General features: G+C 34.7%; 1 protein-coding gene across 2 annotated transcripts in view; it reads right to left on the bottom strand.

Annotated features, from left to right (window-relative positions):
- Nucleotides 1–637: 637 nt before the first annotated feature.
- The window catches only part of LOC100374305 (sestrin-1-like), a 119,053-nt gene continuing 107,272 nt past the window's right edge, over nucleotides 638–12,418 (bottom strand). For both annotated transcript variants that reach the window (XM_085505117.1, XM_085505118.1), the window contains 4 exons: nucleotides 11,589–11,734; nucleotides 10,747–10,856; nucleotides 9,614–9,839; nucleotides 638–6,858 (listed from right to left, as the gene is read on the bottom strand). In XM_085505117.1, coding sequence (XP_085361243.1) covers nucleotides 6,772–6,858; nucleotides 9,614–9,839; nucleotides 10,747–10,856; nucleotides 11,589–11,734 — 569 coding nt within the window. In that variant the 3' untranslated portion in view covers nucleotides 638–6,771. The remainder of the gene's footprint in view (nucleotides 6,859–9,613; nucleotides 9,840–10,746; nucleotides 10,857–11,588; nucleotides 11,735–12,418) is intronic.

The following is a 12,418-nucleotide window of genomic DNA, read 5'->3' as shown; positions in this document are numbered from 1 at the left end:
ATGTTGGTATTTTCCGCCATGACAAAGCAGGAGTGTATTTGCACCGCATTCTAGTGACTTCTATGGTTGTAGAACACCCAGGGTGCCCTACAAGATTGGCTAGTAGAGGGCGCCACTTCCGAAAGACCTCCGGAAATTATTTGACCTGAAATCTATAGTTTTTCGGTTAATCAAACCATAACCCTGATTTAGATAATCTAAATAATTTAATCAAAGACATAAAATGACCCTTAGGACCAGAAGGTATATGGATGTAAAGTTGAGAGTTTGGATGACGATCTTGGTGGGTGTATCTACGTGTATCTGTACAAGACAAGTTACTCCTGGGTCTGACAATGGCACTTTACATGGGTCAAAAGTTTGATAAGTTTTTTGTACATTGACGATCATTCTAGAATTACTTCTTATGACATATGAAGAGATATTGAGTGGCTTTAGAGTGTATATGTAACAAGTCAATTGCAATAACGACACCATTAAGAATTTCATTCAGGGATGCAGGAATCAACAGAAACGCATGCTTTTTTTCTCTGGTCAGGTTGCAAGTCATTTGAAGAAGCTTCACCTTGGTTAAAAAGCTAGGTATAAATGAAGAACACAGAAAAATAAAAGCAAAAACACAAGAAAACCACCAATGTACAAAAAAAAAAACAAGGCACATTGCCTATTTTAATCAGCATCCCACCAATGCAGGGAATATTTTAAACACAGCAAGCATCCTGTACATCAATATAGAAACCTACATCATAGTGACCCTACTATGTTATATTTACAAGTCTTTTGTATATAGTGCAATACATGCCGATATTTCTGACCCATCTACTATTGCCATGGTAACAAAGATAACAGCACAAAATGGTACATACAGCCAAGTATCATTTTAGTCCATTCAGTAAAAAACAGCAATAGTTACATGTATCAAAGAGCATGTTGGTATCATGTGATATTGGGCTATGTTTTCTGGGAAACTGCAGGTGATCATTGCAAACTGTACACTCCCTAGCATTCTCCAAAAAAGTATCCCTAAGTAAGGGCAAATCTTTGGGATCAATAAACAGTAGTGGAGCATGCATAGATCATATGATATGTATATGCAGGCTCCAGCTGGAATATATCAATAATATCAATGGTAAAATTTTTCTGTTTGGATGACACAGCAGTATTAATGTTATTTATCCATGGAAACACTAATCTACATGTTTGCTGTGTATAATAACTTTACAGGTAAAAAAAATATATATATCACATGATTTTACACTGGGACATTGCCTGAAAAAGTACATGAACCCCCCCCCCCCCACAATGTTCACAAGAACCCAATAACGCAACAACATTTTCTATTTGATTAATAAAGATGTAATAAGGACAAGAACACGTAAATTTAAAGGCATGTGAATTAGTTGCTTTTGTGCAACAATCACTGCAGCTGTAAATTAGTGGGTTTGATAGTTTATCTAATAAATACTGTTGCGTGTCTCACAAACATCATTTTCCATTATGATCAACAGTATACAAACAATAATATTAAAACGTACATGTTTAAATCAATATTATACCATTAAAGACATGTGTTGGTGCATGTTTAAAGACAAACAGTTCATATCCCTTCAGTGGAAGGGCTTTAATACACCGGATACTCACAAAAAAGTGAATAATTGGAAGTTGCTTGAAGTTGACCTTTAATGCAATTATAAATAATAACCCACAAAAATAAAAAAAAAAGTACATGTAATTCAATGATTTAACCTTTTTTTTGGGAAAAAACAATGAAGTATTGCTTCATTTACATGTTATCATCTAGTTTACCAATATACAACAGAGCATCACGCAATAGCAAAACACCTGTAAATAATGAGCCTTGCCTGGTTCCTTATACAAGAAACAAAAATCAACACTGATGTAAGTCCCAGGGATTTTATAGGATAGTGTGCCAAAAGTGAGTGGGGTTGGTGAAACTTATTAGGTCCAGAACCCACTCCAGTCTTAGTTTTAGAAACTTTTGAGACTAGTTTATAATTCAAACACTTTTGCAGCAAATATCTCTGATATTGAAAATTTTCTGTCAGCCATAGCACTACAACAAACAAAAACAGGAAGTATTGGCCCTGTTTTGTTATTTATCTTATTTTTGTTCTAATCTCTATATTAGCAATGATGTACTTGTATGTGTGTGAGAGTTGCTGGCATACTAACACTAGACATCCCTAAAATGTATATAAACATGTAATTGAATATCAGGTAAATATCAACAATGGCATATATATATAGAGAGAGACAACCTTATATATCTTATTATTGAGGACTCTCACTGAAATGTCACACAAAATACTTTGGAAAGTTACTTTTTTTGTTCAAAGTCAGTTCTACTGGACATTGACCTGAATATACATGCATGTATAGTGTCAAGACACATGGGCAGTGAATCATAAACTAGATGATTTATAAAACTTTTAAATACTGTTGATATTTGTGGCACTAATACCAATTATTTTTCATTGGAGGATTTACAGAAAATTCGACTGGACACAATGTGACAAAACCCATTCTTTGATTTGGTATGGTAAAGATGGAATACGTGTAAAATCATTTATTTTCACAAGGAACAATGAGTTTTATTGTTATTTTACACGTTCACATATATTTAATTTAGCAGATTTTTACTTACTAATGCATTTATAGTATATACATGTAGTTTACTATCATTGCCAAAACAGCACCATTGGGTTGGGTCAAACCAACCTAAACATCAAAGTAATAGTAAGGACTTACTGAATATAAATAGAAGATGCAAGTAACTTTCAATTTATTTCATCCAATAATATCAATTGCTGTATGACAATGACAAAATTTATGTACTGAGGCAGTCTTACATGTCACAACACAGTCATTGTGTTTAGTGTGTGGCATAGTAAACATGTGCATTTAGTCAAACAGCACACCTTTGTGAAAATGGTTTGATCTAATCATAAAGATCTTGAGATGCACATTGAAAACCAGTCAGCAACTCAACTCAATAGGGCAGTGACAGCTAGTGGCTTCAGCTTTTGCACCATCAAATCAAAACTAATCTAATTTTCTGCTTTCCTCCAATGATATTCAGGATGACAAGTCATTGTCAATGACACGTCCCCGTTCCGTTCATATTTGAGTGACATATACATTCAAAGCAGATCATGACCGAAATGCACCTGCATATGTACAACACATTGTTCTAAATCTGAACAAAATCCATCCATGCATGACTGAGATCAGGTTCCGGAATTGTGAAAATACGTGATTTTGATGCATTTTCGGCCTTAAAATGGCCATCATTCAGCTATTATTAAGCGGATCATGAAACAAATGCACATATCTATTTGTGACATGATGTACCATGTGTGTGTGAAGTTCGAACTTGATCAATCCAGACATGTCTTGGATACGGATCCAGAACTGAATTTATTAAAACAAAATGGCCGCCAGTCGGCCATTTCGAACTTGATCCGGAAAAAAAAATGACGTGCATCAAGGTCCTATTATGTTTAATGTATGTACTAAATTTGAACAAAATCCGTCAATGCATAACTGAGATCCCGGTTTGGAATGGTGAAAATGTGCGATTTCAATGCATTTTCGACCTTAAAGAGGCCGCCATTTGGCTATTGTTAATGAAATCATGAAACAAATGCACATACATATTTGTAACATGATGTACCTTGTGTGTGTGAAGTTTGAACTCGATCAATCCAGACATGTCTCGGATACGGATCCAGAACTGAATTCTTTAAAACAAAATGGCCGCCAGTCGGCCATTTCGAACTTGATCCGAAAAAAAAAAAAATAACATGCATCAAGGTCCTATTATGTTTAATGTATGTACCAAATTTGACTGAAATCCGTCCATGCATAACTGAGATCCGGGTCCGAAATGGTGAAAATGTGCGATTTCAATGCATTTTCGGCCTTAAAGCGGCCGCCATTTGGCTATCGTTATTGAGATCATGAAACAAATGCACACACATATTTGTGACATGATGTACCTTGTGTGTGTGAAGTTTGAACTCGGTCAATCCAAGCATGTCTCAGATACGGATCCAGAACTGAATTCTTTAAAACAAAATGGCCGCCAGTCGGCCATTTCAAACCCGATCCACACAAAAAATGACGTGCATCAAGGTCCTATTATGTTTAATGTATGTACCAAATTTGAACGAAATCCGTCCATGCATAACTGAGATCCGGGTCCGGAATGGTGAAAATGTGTGATTTTGATGCATTTTCGGCCTTAAAATGGCCGCTATTCGGCTATCGTTAATCGGATCATGAAAAAAATGCATGTGCATATGTCCCATATAATGTGTGATGTATGAGTGAAGTTTGAACTTAATTGGTCCATGCATGTTCGAGATACAGGTGATCACGGACGCACGCACGGACGCACACAGGGCAAAGCATAAGTCCCCGTTTTCGGACTACGTCCGAACGGGGACTAAATATGAAGCAGGGAAAACACATTAGTGCCCAACACACTCACATGTGAAGTGATCATCAATGTGCTAAGTTGACTGAGAAGAAAATAGATGAAAAAAGACCCATAATGCAAAATATTGTAATAAAAGGCTCTTCAGCTTTATACCTCAAGACAGAAGCTACTCATAATTTTAGAAAAAAATTGTTATATAAATATAAATGATGTGGCAATGTTCATTGATTTATTATGTACAGTAATTTAACTATTGTCTAATGGTAACATGAAACAACATTAAGATGTGTGTTATAGTACGTACCATAGAACACAATTTTTTTTTTATATCACTTTTTAAAACCCAGATTTTTTTAAAAATAACTTAGGATAAACAAAAAGTATACCATTAGTCACATTATATATAATTTGCTCAGCAACCAACAATTCGTAATAAGATACATCTCCACCATGGAAACTAATGGTAAAAGTGTTCTAATAATGATAAGATGACCACCTTTCCATGAATTATCAACCATTGTCCAAAACATAGACAGGTGACTCAAATCACCATCCTGACATTGGCTGTGAGTACAATTTATGGTAACGTTTCTGGGCATTTTCATTTATGAGTAGGCTTCCATCTTAAGGTCCTTCAGCTTTCACCTTAAGAAGCATAGCTGTACATCTTTGAGACTCTTCACCTTAACATCTTAAGTATTTTATATTGAGTTATAGCTCACATTTTGAAAATTTACAAAGACATTTTTCTCTGAATTACTGTAAATTTTACTTCATTCTATTATTAATAAAATAACATAATGCTGGGTCATAAGACTATATATATATGAAGAAAAATAACTTCTATCACGTAGTATCTAACAACACAAAATATACATAATTAAAGCAAAGGATACAAAATATGGCTTACTTATACATAGTATTTGACAGATATTAACTTATATTAAGCAGCAGTCAGTGCTTATGAAATAGTAACATTCTGAAGGTGGGTACATAGATAAGAAAAACAACACCATTGGCTGCTCTAGGTGATTGATTTGCATTGCAAATTACATTTGTGAGCAGAACGCCAATCAGATTGATGCTGAGCTTCATCTAATTTGAATTCAGAGATTAGATTTGTCTTATAAGGCAAGGACGTTCCAAAACCAATCAATCAAGGTGTTCCTTGCTCATTTGCATTGCAAATTACATTTGTCAACAAACACCAATCAAACTAGTGCTGAGCTAATTTGAATTCAGAGATGAGATTTGCCTTATAAGGCAAGAATGTTCAAAACCAATCAATCAAGGTGTTCCTTGCTTATTGGCATTGCAAATTACATTTGTCAACAAACACCAGTCAACTAGTGCTGAGCGGCATCTAATTTGAATTCAGAGATGAGGTTTTTCTTATAAGGCAAGAATGTTCAAAACCAATCAATCAAGGTGTTCCTTGGTCATTTGCATTGCAAAGTAGAATGATAAACTGCAAACCCCAAACCATACATAGTCTAATTTTGGAACAAAAGAAAAAATATGCTCAATAGCATGTCAGCCTATGATACTTATTCAGGAAATAACTGAAGTTATATTCCACATGAAATGCATTGCCAAACATACCCCCAAAATAATATCTTCAGGGGGAGAACTTTTTTCCAGAAAGCCTTTCAGTATTGGGCAATCCTGAAAGCACTGTCCAAATGCAGAAACTGTCAAATATGACACAAGAAACCAAATTATTTTCAATAAGAGCTCCTGAAAGTATTCCTGCTAGAGGAATAAAATTTTATATGTCTATTTCTTGGAAAGGCATACTTAATAAAGTATTGTTTTAATCTATTACTAAAGATACTGTATTAAACCAAGAGTCCTGGAATTTGTTTTTAACTGAATTTACAATCTCTATTTATGTAATGCATGCACCATCATGTAGTAGTTTTAAGGTCTTTTTTTTTTTATTTTTGGAAAAGTTGGGTAATCTTATAGATTTATTCATACTCATATTATTTTTTATATTTGTCTTTTAAGGGGGAAAATATTAATTCAATTATTATAAATATAAATAATAATAACACAGCAATATAATAAGAAAGCAGCATAGAATAATACATGAGGGTACGTCTTGGGGATTTCTGACTTCAGTTTGTTTCTTTGGAAGCACACACATCTGTGGCCAGAATTATTGCAATATGAAATGAAGAAACTGCAACTGTACAACAAGTTTACAATTATGCTGCATTGGTCAAGCACAGCGCTTGTCATCATCTCCGGTGGGGAGGCCATGATGCAGTAACCTAGTAACGGTGAGCATGATCATCATCAGGATTTCATATCATGTACCTCATGATCGCTCTTAGTGCGTAGAGAAGCTCTGCTTGCATACGTGCCTCCAATACCATCAAATTTACATGCACCTGAATAGTGAAGATAATCAGAGAAAAAAACAATGTAATTCAGAGAGTGGAATGATGCTGTACACTTTCTCAAGACAAAGTGATAAAAGTTAATACCATACTGCTAACAATAACAAATTGTGGTCAATGACTGAAGTGTGTCTGTTGTCATAAATGTGTCAGTGATCAAAATGAGTGATATTTTAGTATATAACAAATGTAAGATTTGGTTTACAAACACTTCTGATAGATCAAAAAAGGTACTATACTTGTTCTATTAATGTGTAAGGCATGTACTTGTGACAGATGTGCATGGCCATGATGAACCAGTCAATTGAAATTCAGAACCACCCCCCCCCCCCCAACCCCCCCAACCCCGGAACTGAGGCCAGGGTAATGTACTACAGGAGATCTTGATTTTACCCAAGAGCCATGTTTAAGAATTGGAACAATGCCTAAGGGGCAGGGGTATGTCAAGAGTGTGACATTTAGTGGGTCTTGTGCTTGTTGCCTCTTGTGCGTGTGTGTGTGTGTGGGGGGGGGGGGGGGGGGGTCATTTGAATGGTGTAACTAAAGTTGTTTTAAGTTGTCCTTCATTGTAACACCAGTGAAGGCCAATATCAGGTCACACCTAGAACCATCAACAAATATCAAAACTCTATAGCAAAGTACTTCAGTACCAAAATGCTCTGATGGAGTATTTGTACAATCAGTCAAGGACACAGTAGATTAATGTTGGTTTGTATGATTCATTGCATTGATAAACAACTGATAAACATCTACAATTCAAACTGTAACAGCCTAATGACTGACACACAACCTGACTTCAAGGCCTGTTAATGAGTTGGATCACACATGGATCACCAACAGCATAGTGGTTGTCACGTAGTCCCATGATTGGTACACAGTCAGCTGGCGCACATCTGATATAATAAAATAAATGCGATATTTACTATATGGGGGCCGCCATCTGGAATGACGCATAAAACTAAATAAGAGACAAGTTGTGAAACGTGTTTTTCAGATTCCTACAAATCAGGACAAAAATATCAATATTTCACAAAAATACGGTCCGTTGGTGTTATATTAAGCCAACCGATAACAAAATTCAGCCGAATTCATCGTTTATGTGTGGAAAAATCCCTTGCATACGAACACCTAATTACGCGAAGAACCTGGAACACTAAGTCGGGGTATTTGAAACCGAAATTGTCATCTAAGAGTTAGGCCGTCGCTGATTGGCTGCTGTGCTGGAATGCCAATTTTTAGTTTCAAATACCCCGGCATAGTGTTCTATGTTCTTTGCGTAATTAGGTGTTCGTATGCAAGGGATTTTTCCACACAAAAACGACGAATTCGGCCGAATTTTGTTATCGGTTGGCTTAATATAACCCCAACGGATCGTATTTTTGTGAAAGATTAGTATTTTTGTCCTGATTTGTAGGAATCTGAAAAACGCGTTTCACAACTTGTCTCTTATTTAGTTTTATGCGTCATTCAAGATGGCGGCCCCCATGTAGTAAATGTCGTATTTATTTTATTATCACGTGTGCGCCGGCTGACTGTGGATTGGTAGATCACATGTTCAAATCATACTTGCAGTTGAACTCTAAAAAGGGACAAATTGTCAAATTCTAATTTTTCAAATATAAAAAAACAAGCAGCCTATCGGCTGAGATAGCTCCGCTGTTAGCAATGCACATCACAATTAAAGAACTGAAGACATCATTAGAAAATGAACAATATGTATAGTATCAAAGCAATCGGACTTACAGTTTTTAACAAGAAGTCGAAAACATCACTTTCTACGAAAAATGACAAAAATATTCACCAAAATTAGAGAATTGAGGATATCATCACAAAATGAACAAATCTGAGGATGGTCTACATGTAGTATCTATATATGTAATATCAAAGCAATTGAACTATTGGTTTTTAACAAGAAGTCGAAAATATCACTTTTTTACCAAAAATGACAAAAATATTCACCAAAATTAGAGAATTAAAGATATCATTACAAAATGAACAAATCTGAGGATGGTCTACATGTAGTATCTATATATGTAATATCAAAGCAATTGAACTATTGGTTTTTAACAAGAAGTCGAAAATATCACTTTTTTACCAAAAATGACAAAAATATTCACCAAAATTAGAGAATTAAAGATATCATTACAAAATGAACAAATCTGAGAGAGGTCCACATGTAGTACCTACATATGTAATATCAAAGCAATTGCACTTGTGGTTTTTAACAAGAAGTCGAAAATATCACTTTTTACCAAAAATGACAAAAATATTCACCAAAATTAGAGAATTGAAGATATCAACATGAAATGAACAAACCTAAGAGAGGTCTACCCAAGGTACATATACACCAAGTATCAAAGCATTCAGGCTTGTAGTTTTCAAGAAGAAGTCGAAAAAGTAAAACATTGACACGGACGACGACGGACAATCACTCATATGATAAGCTCTGCTCGACAAAGTCGACAGCGGAGCTAAAAAAACCCATGGCAAACGTTGGATGTTGGCTAAGTTTGGCAACCAATCATATTCTGGTTTGTATGAGTGTTAACTACTAGTAACTTTTTAGGGCATTCACAGTTTTCTGTTTTCTGGATAGCGCCCTCAGTGTTGATCTGAAGTAAGCTCTGTAGGAATAACTTATATTGATGACAATTTGAGGTCATTCTCGGGACTTGTTGTCTAATGCTAATAAAATGTGTACTACTAGAACAATTGTACCACATTGATGCACAGTAAAAATACACACCTTTTCAGAGTATTCAAAGCCTCTCCAGAAAGCATCAAAATCTTTCTTGGTGGTCCTTTCTGGAAAACAGGCGACTGTTTTAATGTAAGCTTTCAAGTTCCTTTCCAGTAGGTGATTAACCTCACCATAGTCATAATCATCATGTCTAATTCCATACATACAATGAATATAGTTCCAAATTGCTCTTCTCAAAGTTGACGTATCCACATTCCTCTTCATACCCATACTACAACAAAGTGAGATGAAGCATTCAACTTAATTATACTGTATGGCCAGAAAAAAAAAAAACTCATGGAAATTTTAAAATGAGGCGGTGAGGCGATTTTTTTTTAGGAATGCTGTGAAAGAAAAAAATGTGTTTGAGACGCATAGTTCAAAATGATACGCACAGAAACGAAAAACAGAGATATTTTTTTTCTCAATCTGATGTTTTTCGTTCACTGCCAGATCCAATATGTGTGAAATCGAACAAAGGTCATAGCGTCGTAGTGATGTTAACAAAATCATGTGGGATTCACCAAATATGAAACTTCATGTATTTAAGAAGCATTTTCACACTGATAAATTGCTATACACATTTGATGATCAATTTTGATGACAAAGAAATCTCAACACCGTATTTCAGATTTTCGGCATTGAGCTATAAAAATGAAATTCAAGTTTAAAACATAAGACAGCTATTAATCCTGTTTATTCAGGATAGTCAGGTTAAAAATTATTGCATCAAATCCCCAGAATTTTAAATGGCCCATTCCTTACCTAATCAGTAGATTTTTTTGTATCGAAATGTTACACACCTAACCCAATAATCAGTAGATGTCGTGTACCCAGGTTTTTTTAAATGTTCTACCCAAACTGAATATTCCATACATGTGTTGATTTCTGAACCCCACACTTGCAGACTCAATAGAACAGTTAATATCTCTAATCAATTTATAAAATTTGTAAACATATAAAAGGCACAATTATATATAATGTATATCAAGGGTGCTAATTAAAACGTCACACAGTATTACACAGTATACAATGACAACCTGGTTAATGGTTTTTGCATGTGTACAATGTCTAATCTAATGGTAAAATAACTGCCTTGTTTGCTGTTGTTGTTATAAATATAAGACTGATATACTCACGTATTATAGGTAAGCTCATATGCCGCATGGAACTTATCATCCAGGATTGGACCAATATCAGAATACAGTCTATTCACTAAGGAGAAACCATGGTCTTCCCAAGAATAATCCTAGAAAACACAAATAGAAACTCATTGACCTACACATTGAAAGATAAATGGCACATATTGTCCTAAAGTTACTTTTACACAGAACCACATGCGTCATAAACCAATTACGTTATGAGTTTTAAGGATACTTGCATTTTTCAGTTTACATCTAATAAACTCATTATGAAGTTATAGATGCACAAGTCTGACTAAGTTATGACAATAACATACACAGGTACTACTAGGAAAAATGTATTATTTGATTGTTTTTTGTTCTATTCCAATAAAGTATACACCATGTACATGAGCTAGATCCTGAGTTTACAGAATGACTAACACATGTTAAAATAGCAAAATGCCATTTTAGTAAATTTGACTAAATGCATGAATTACAGAATATTAATTTGGTTAAAGTGACAACAATCCTATTGTGAGAATATAGATTTTATCTTGAATTAGCAAAATTAAGGTTTAGCTAAATTAGCTAAAATACAGTTGCACTTTTACAGTTGCTCAATATACTTATGAAGACAACTGAGATTAGTTTTTGCTTTACATATAACCAGCACCATATAGTTAGTTTAAATGCACACTTCTGGCATCAAAAAGAGAGTGTTGAATATGACAGCTTATGGATCAAAATAACATGTATCCAGACATGAAATTCCACCTGAACAGTCTAGTGTGTTTTGATTGCGAATCAGTGACACACCAACAACAAAGATGTCCTTATACTGTTTGAAGCTAACTCACCTGTACTCTGAAAGTAGGTATACTCGACATTGACCCTCTCTTGGCAAAATCTTCATAAGAGAAGTCTGGATCTTCAATGTATTTTGACAGACCAGCTTTCAAAACATCCACATCCACATCCACATGTTCCTCCGGATGTGGCAACACTGAAAAACAAAATTGATTACATGTGCATTGTGAATAATTCCTGTAAAACATCTCTTTTTGTTACAATTTTGCTTTAGCTAATCTATAATTCCACAAACAGTTAAAATGAATGTGAAAACAGCATTAGCAAGCGATACATGTATGTTAATTTTTGCCTTTAAGCAAAATTTGCTAAAATGACAGGTAGCCATTTTTAAGTATTTTACACTAAAATTATGCTAATACTGAAAGCCTTTGTTACTGATGCATGAGCCTTTTTTTTAGTGATGTTCTTGTAAAGATCCCCCATCCCAGCCATAAATCCAGCATATAGACTAGAACTGCATAGTATTCCAGATTTGAATGCAGGTCCAGATTTGACTATGCAAAATTAGAAAATTATTCCCAAAATAGGTTTATTTACCAGAATTTAAAATATATTTTAAAGCAATACAGTGTTGTACTGTTATGGGACTCATAGCAACATAAACCGTGCATTTATATTACATTAATTGGTTACGCTTGCGCTGCATGATGATTTTATCGCTTTTTGTCCTAGGTTTTTTACTCCCATGAGACAAATTGTCTCACAAAAAAATAAGAAAATACAAGCGAAAATTAATAGGTGCAGAATAAAATTGAAACAAACATTTGAGAACACTGTCTGCACTCCAATATAAGGGGAACAAAATACTTCATTTTTG

Source organism: Saccoglossus kowalevskii, chromosome 11 (assembly GCF_978046115.1).
Source record: "Saccoglossus kowalevskii chromosome 11, keSacKowa6.1, whole genome shotgun sequence".
NCBI classification, from domain to species: Eukaryota; Metazoa; Hemichordata; class Enteropneusta; family Harrimaniidae; genus Saccoglossus; species Saccoglossus kowalevskii.
Note: the sequence above shows the minus strand (reverse complement) of the source record. Positions and strands in the feature narration are given on the sequence as shown.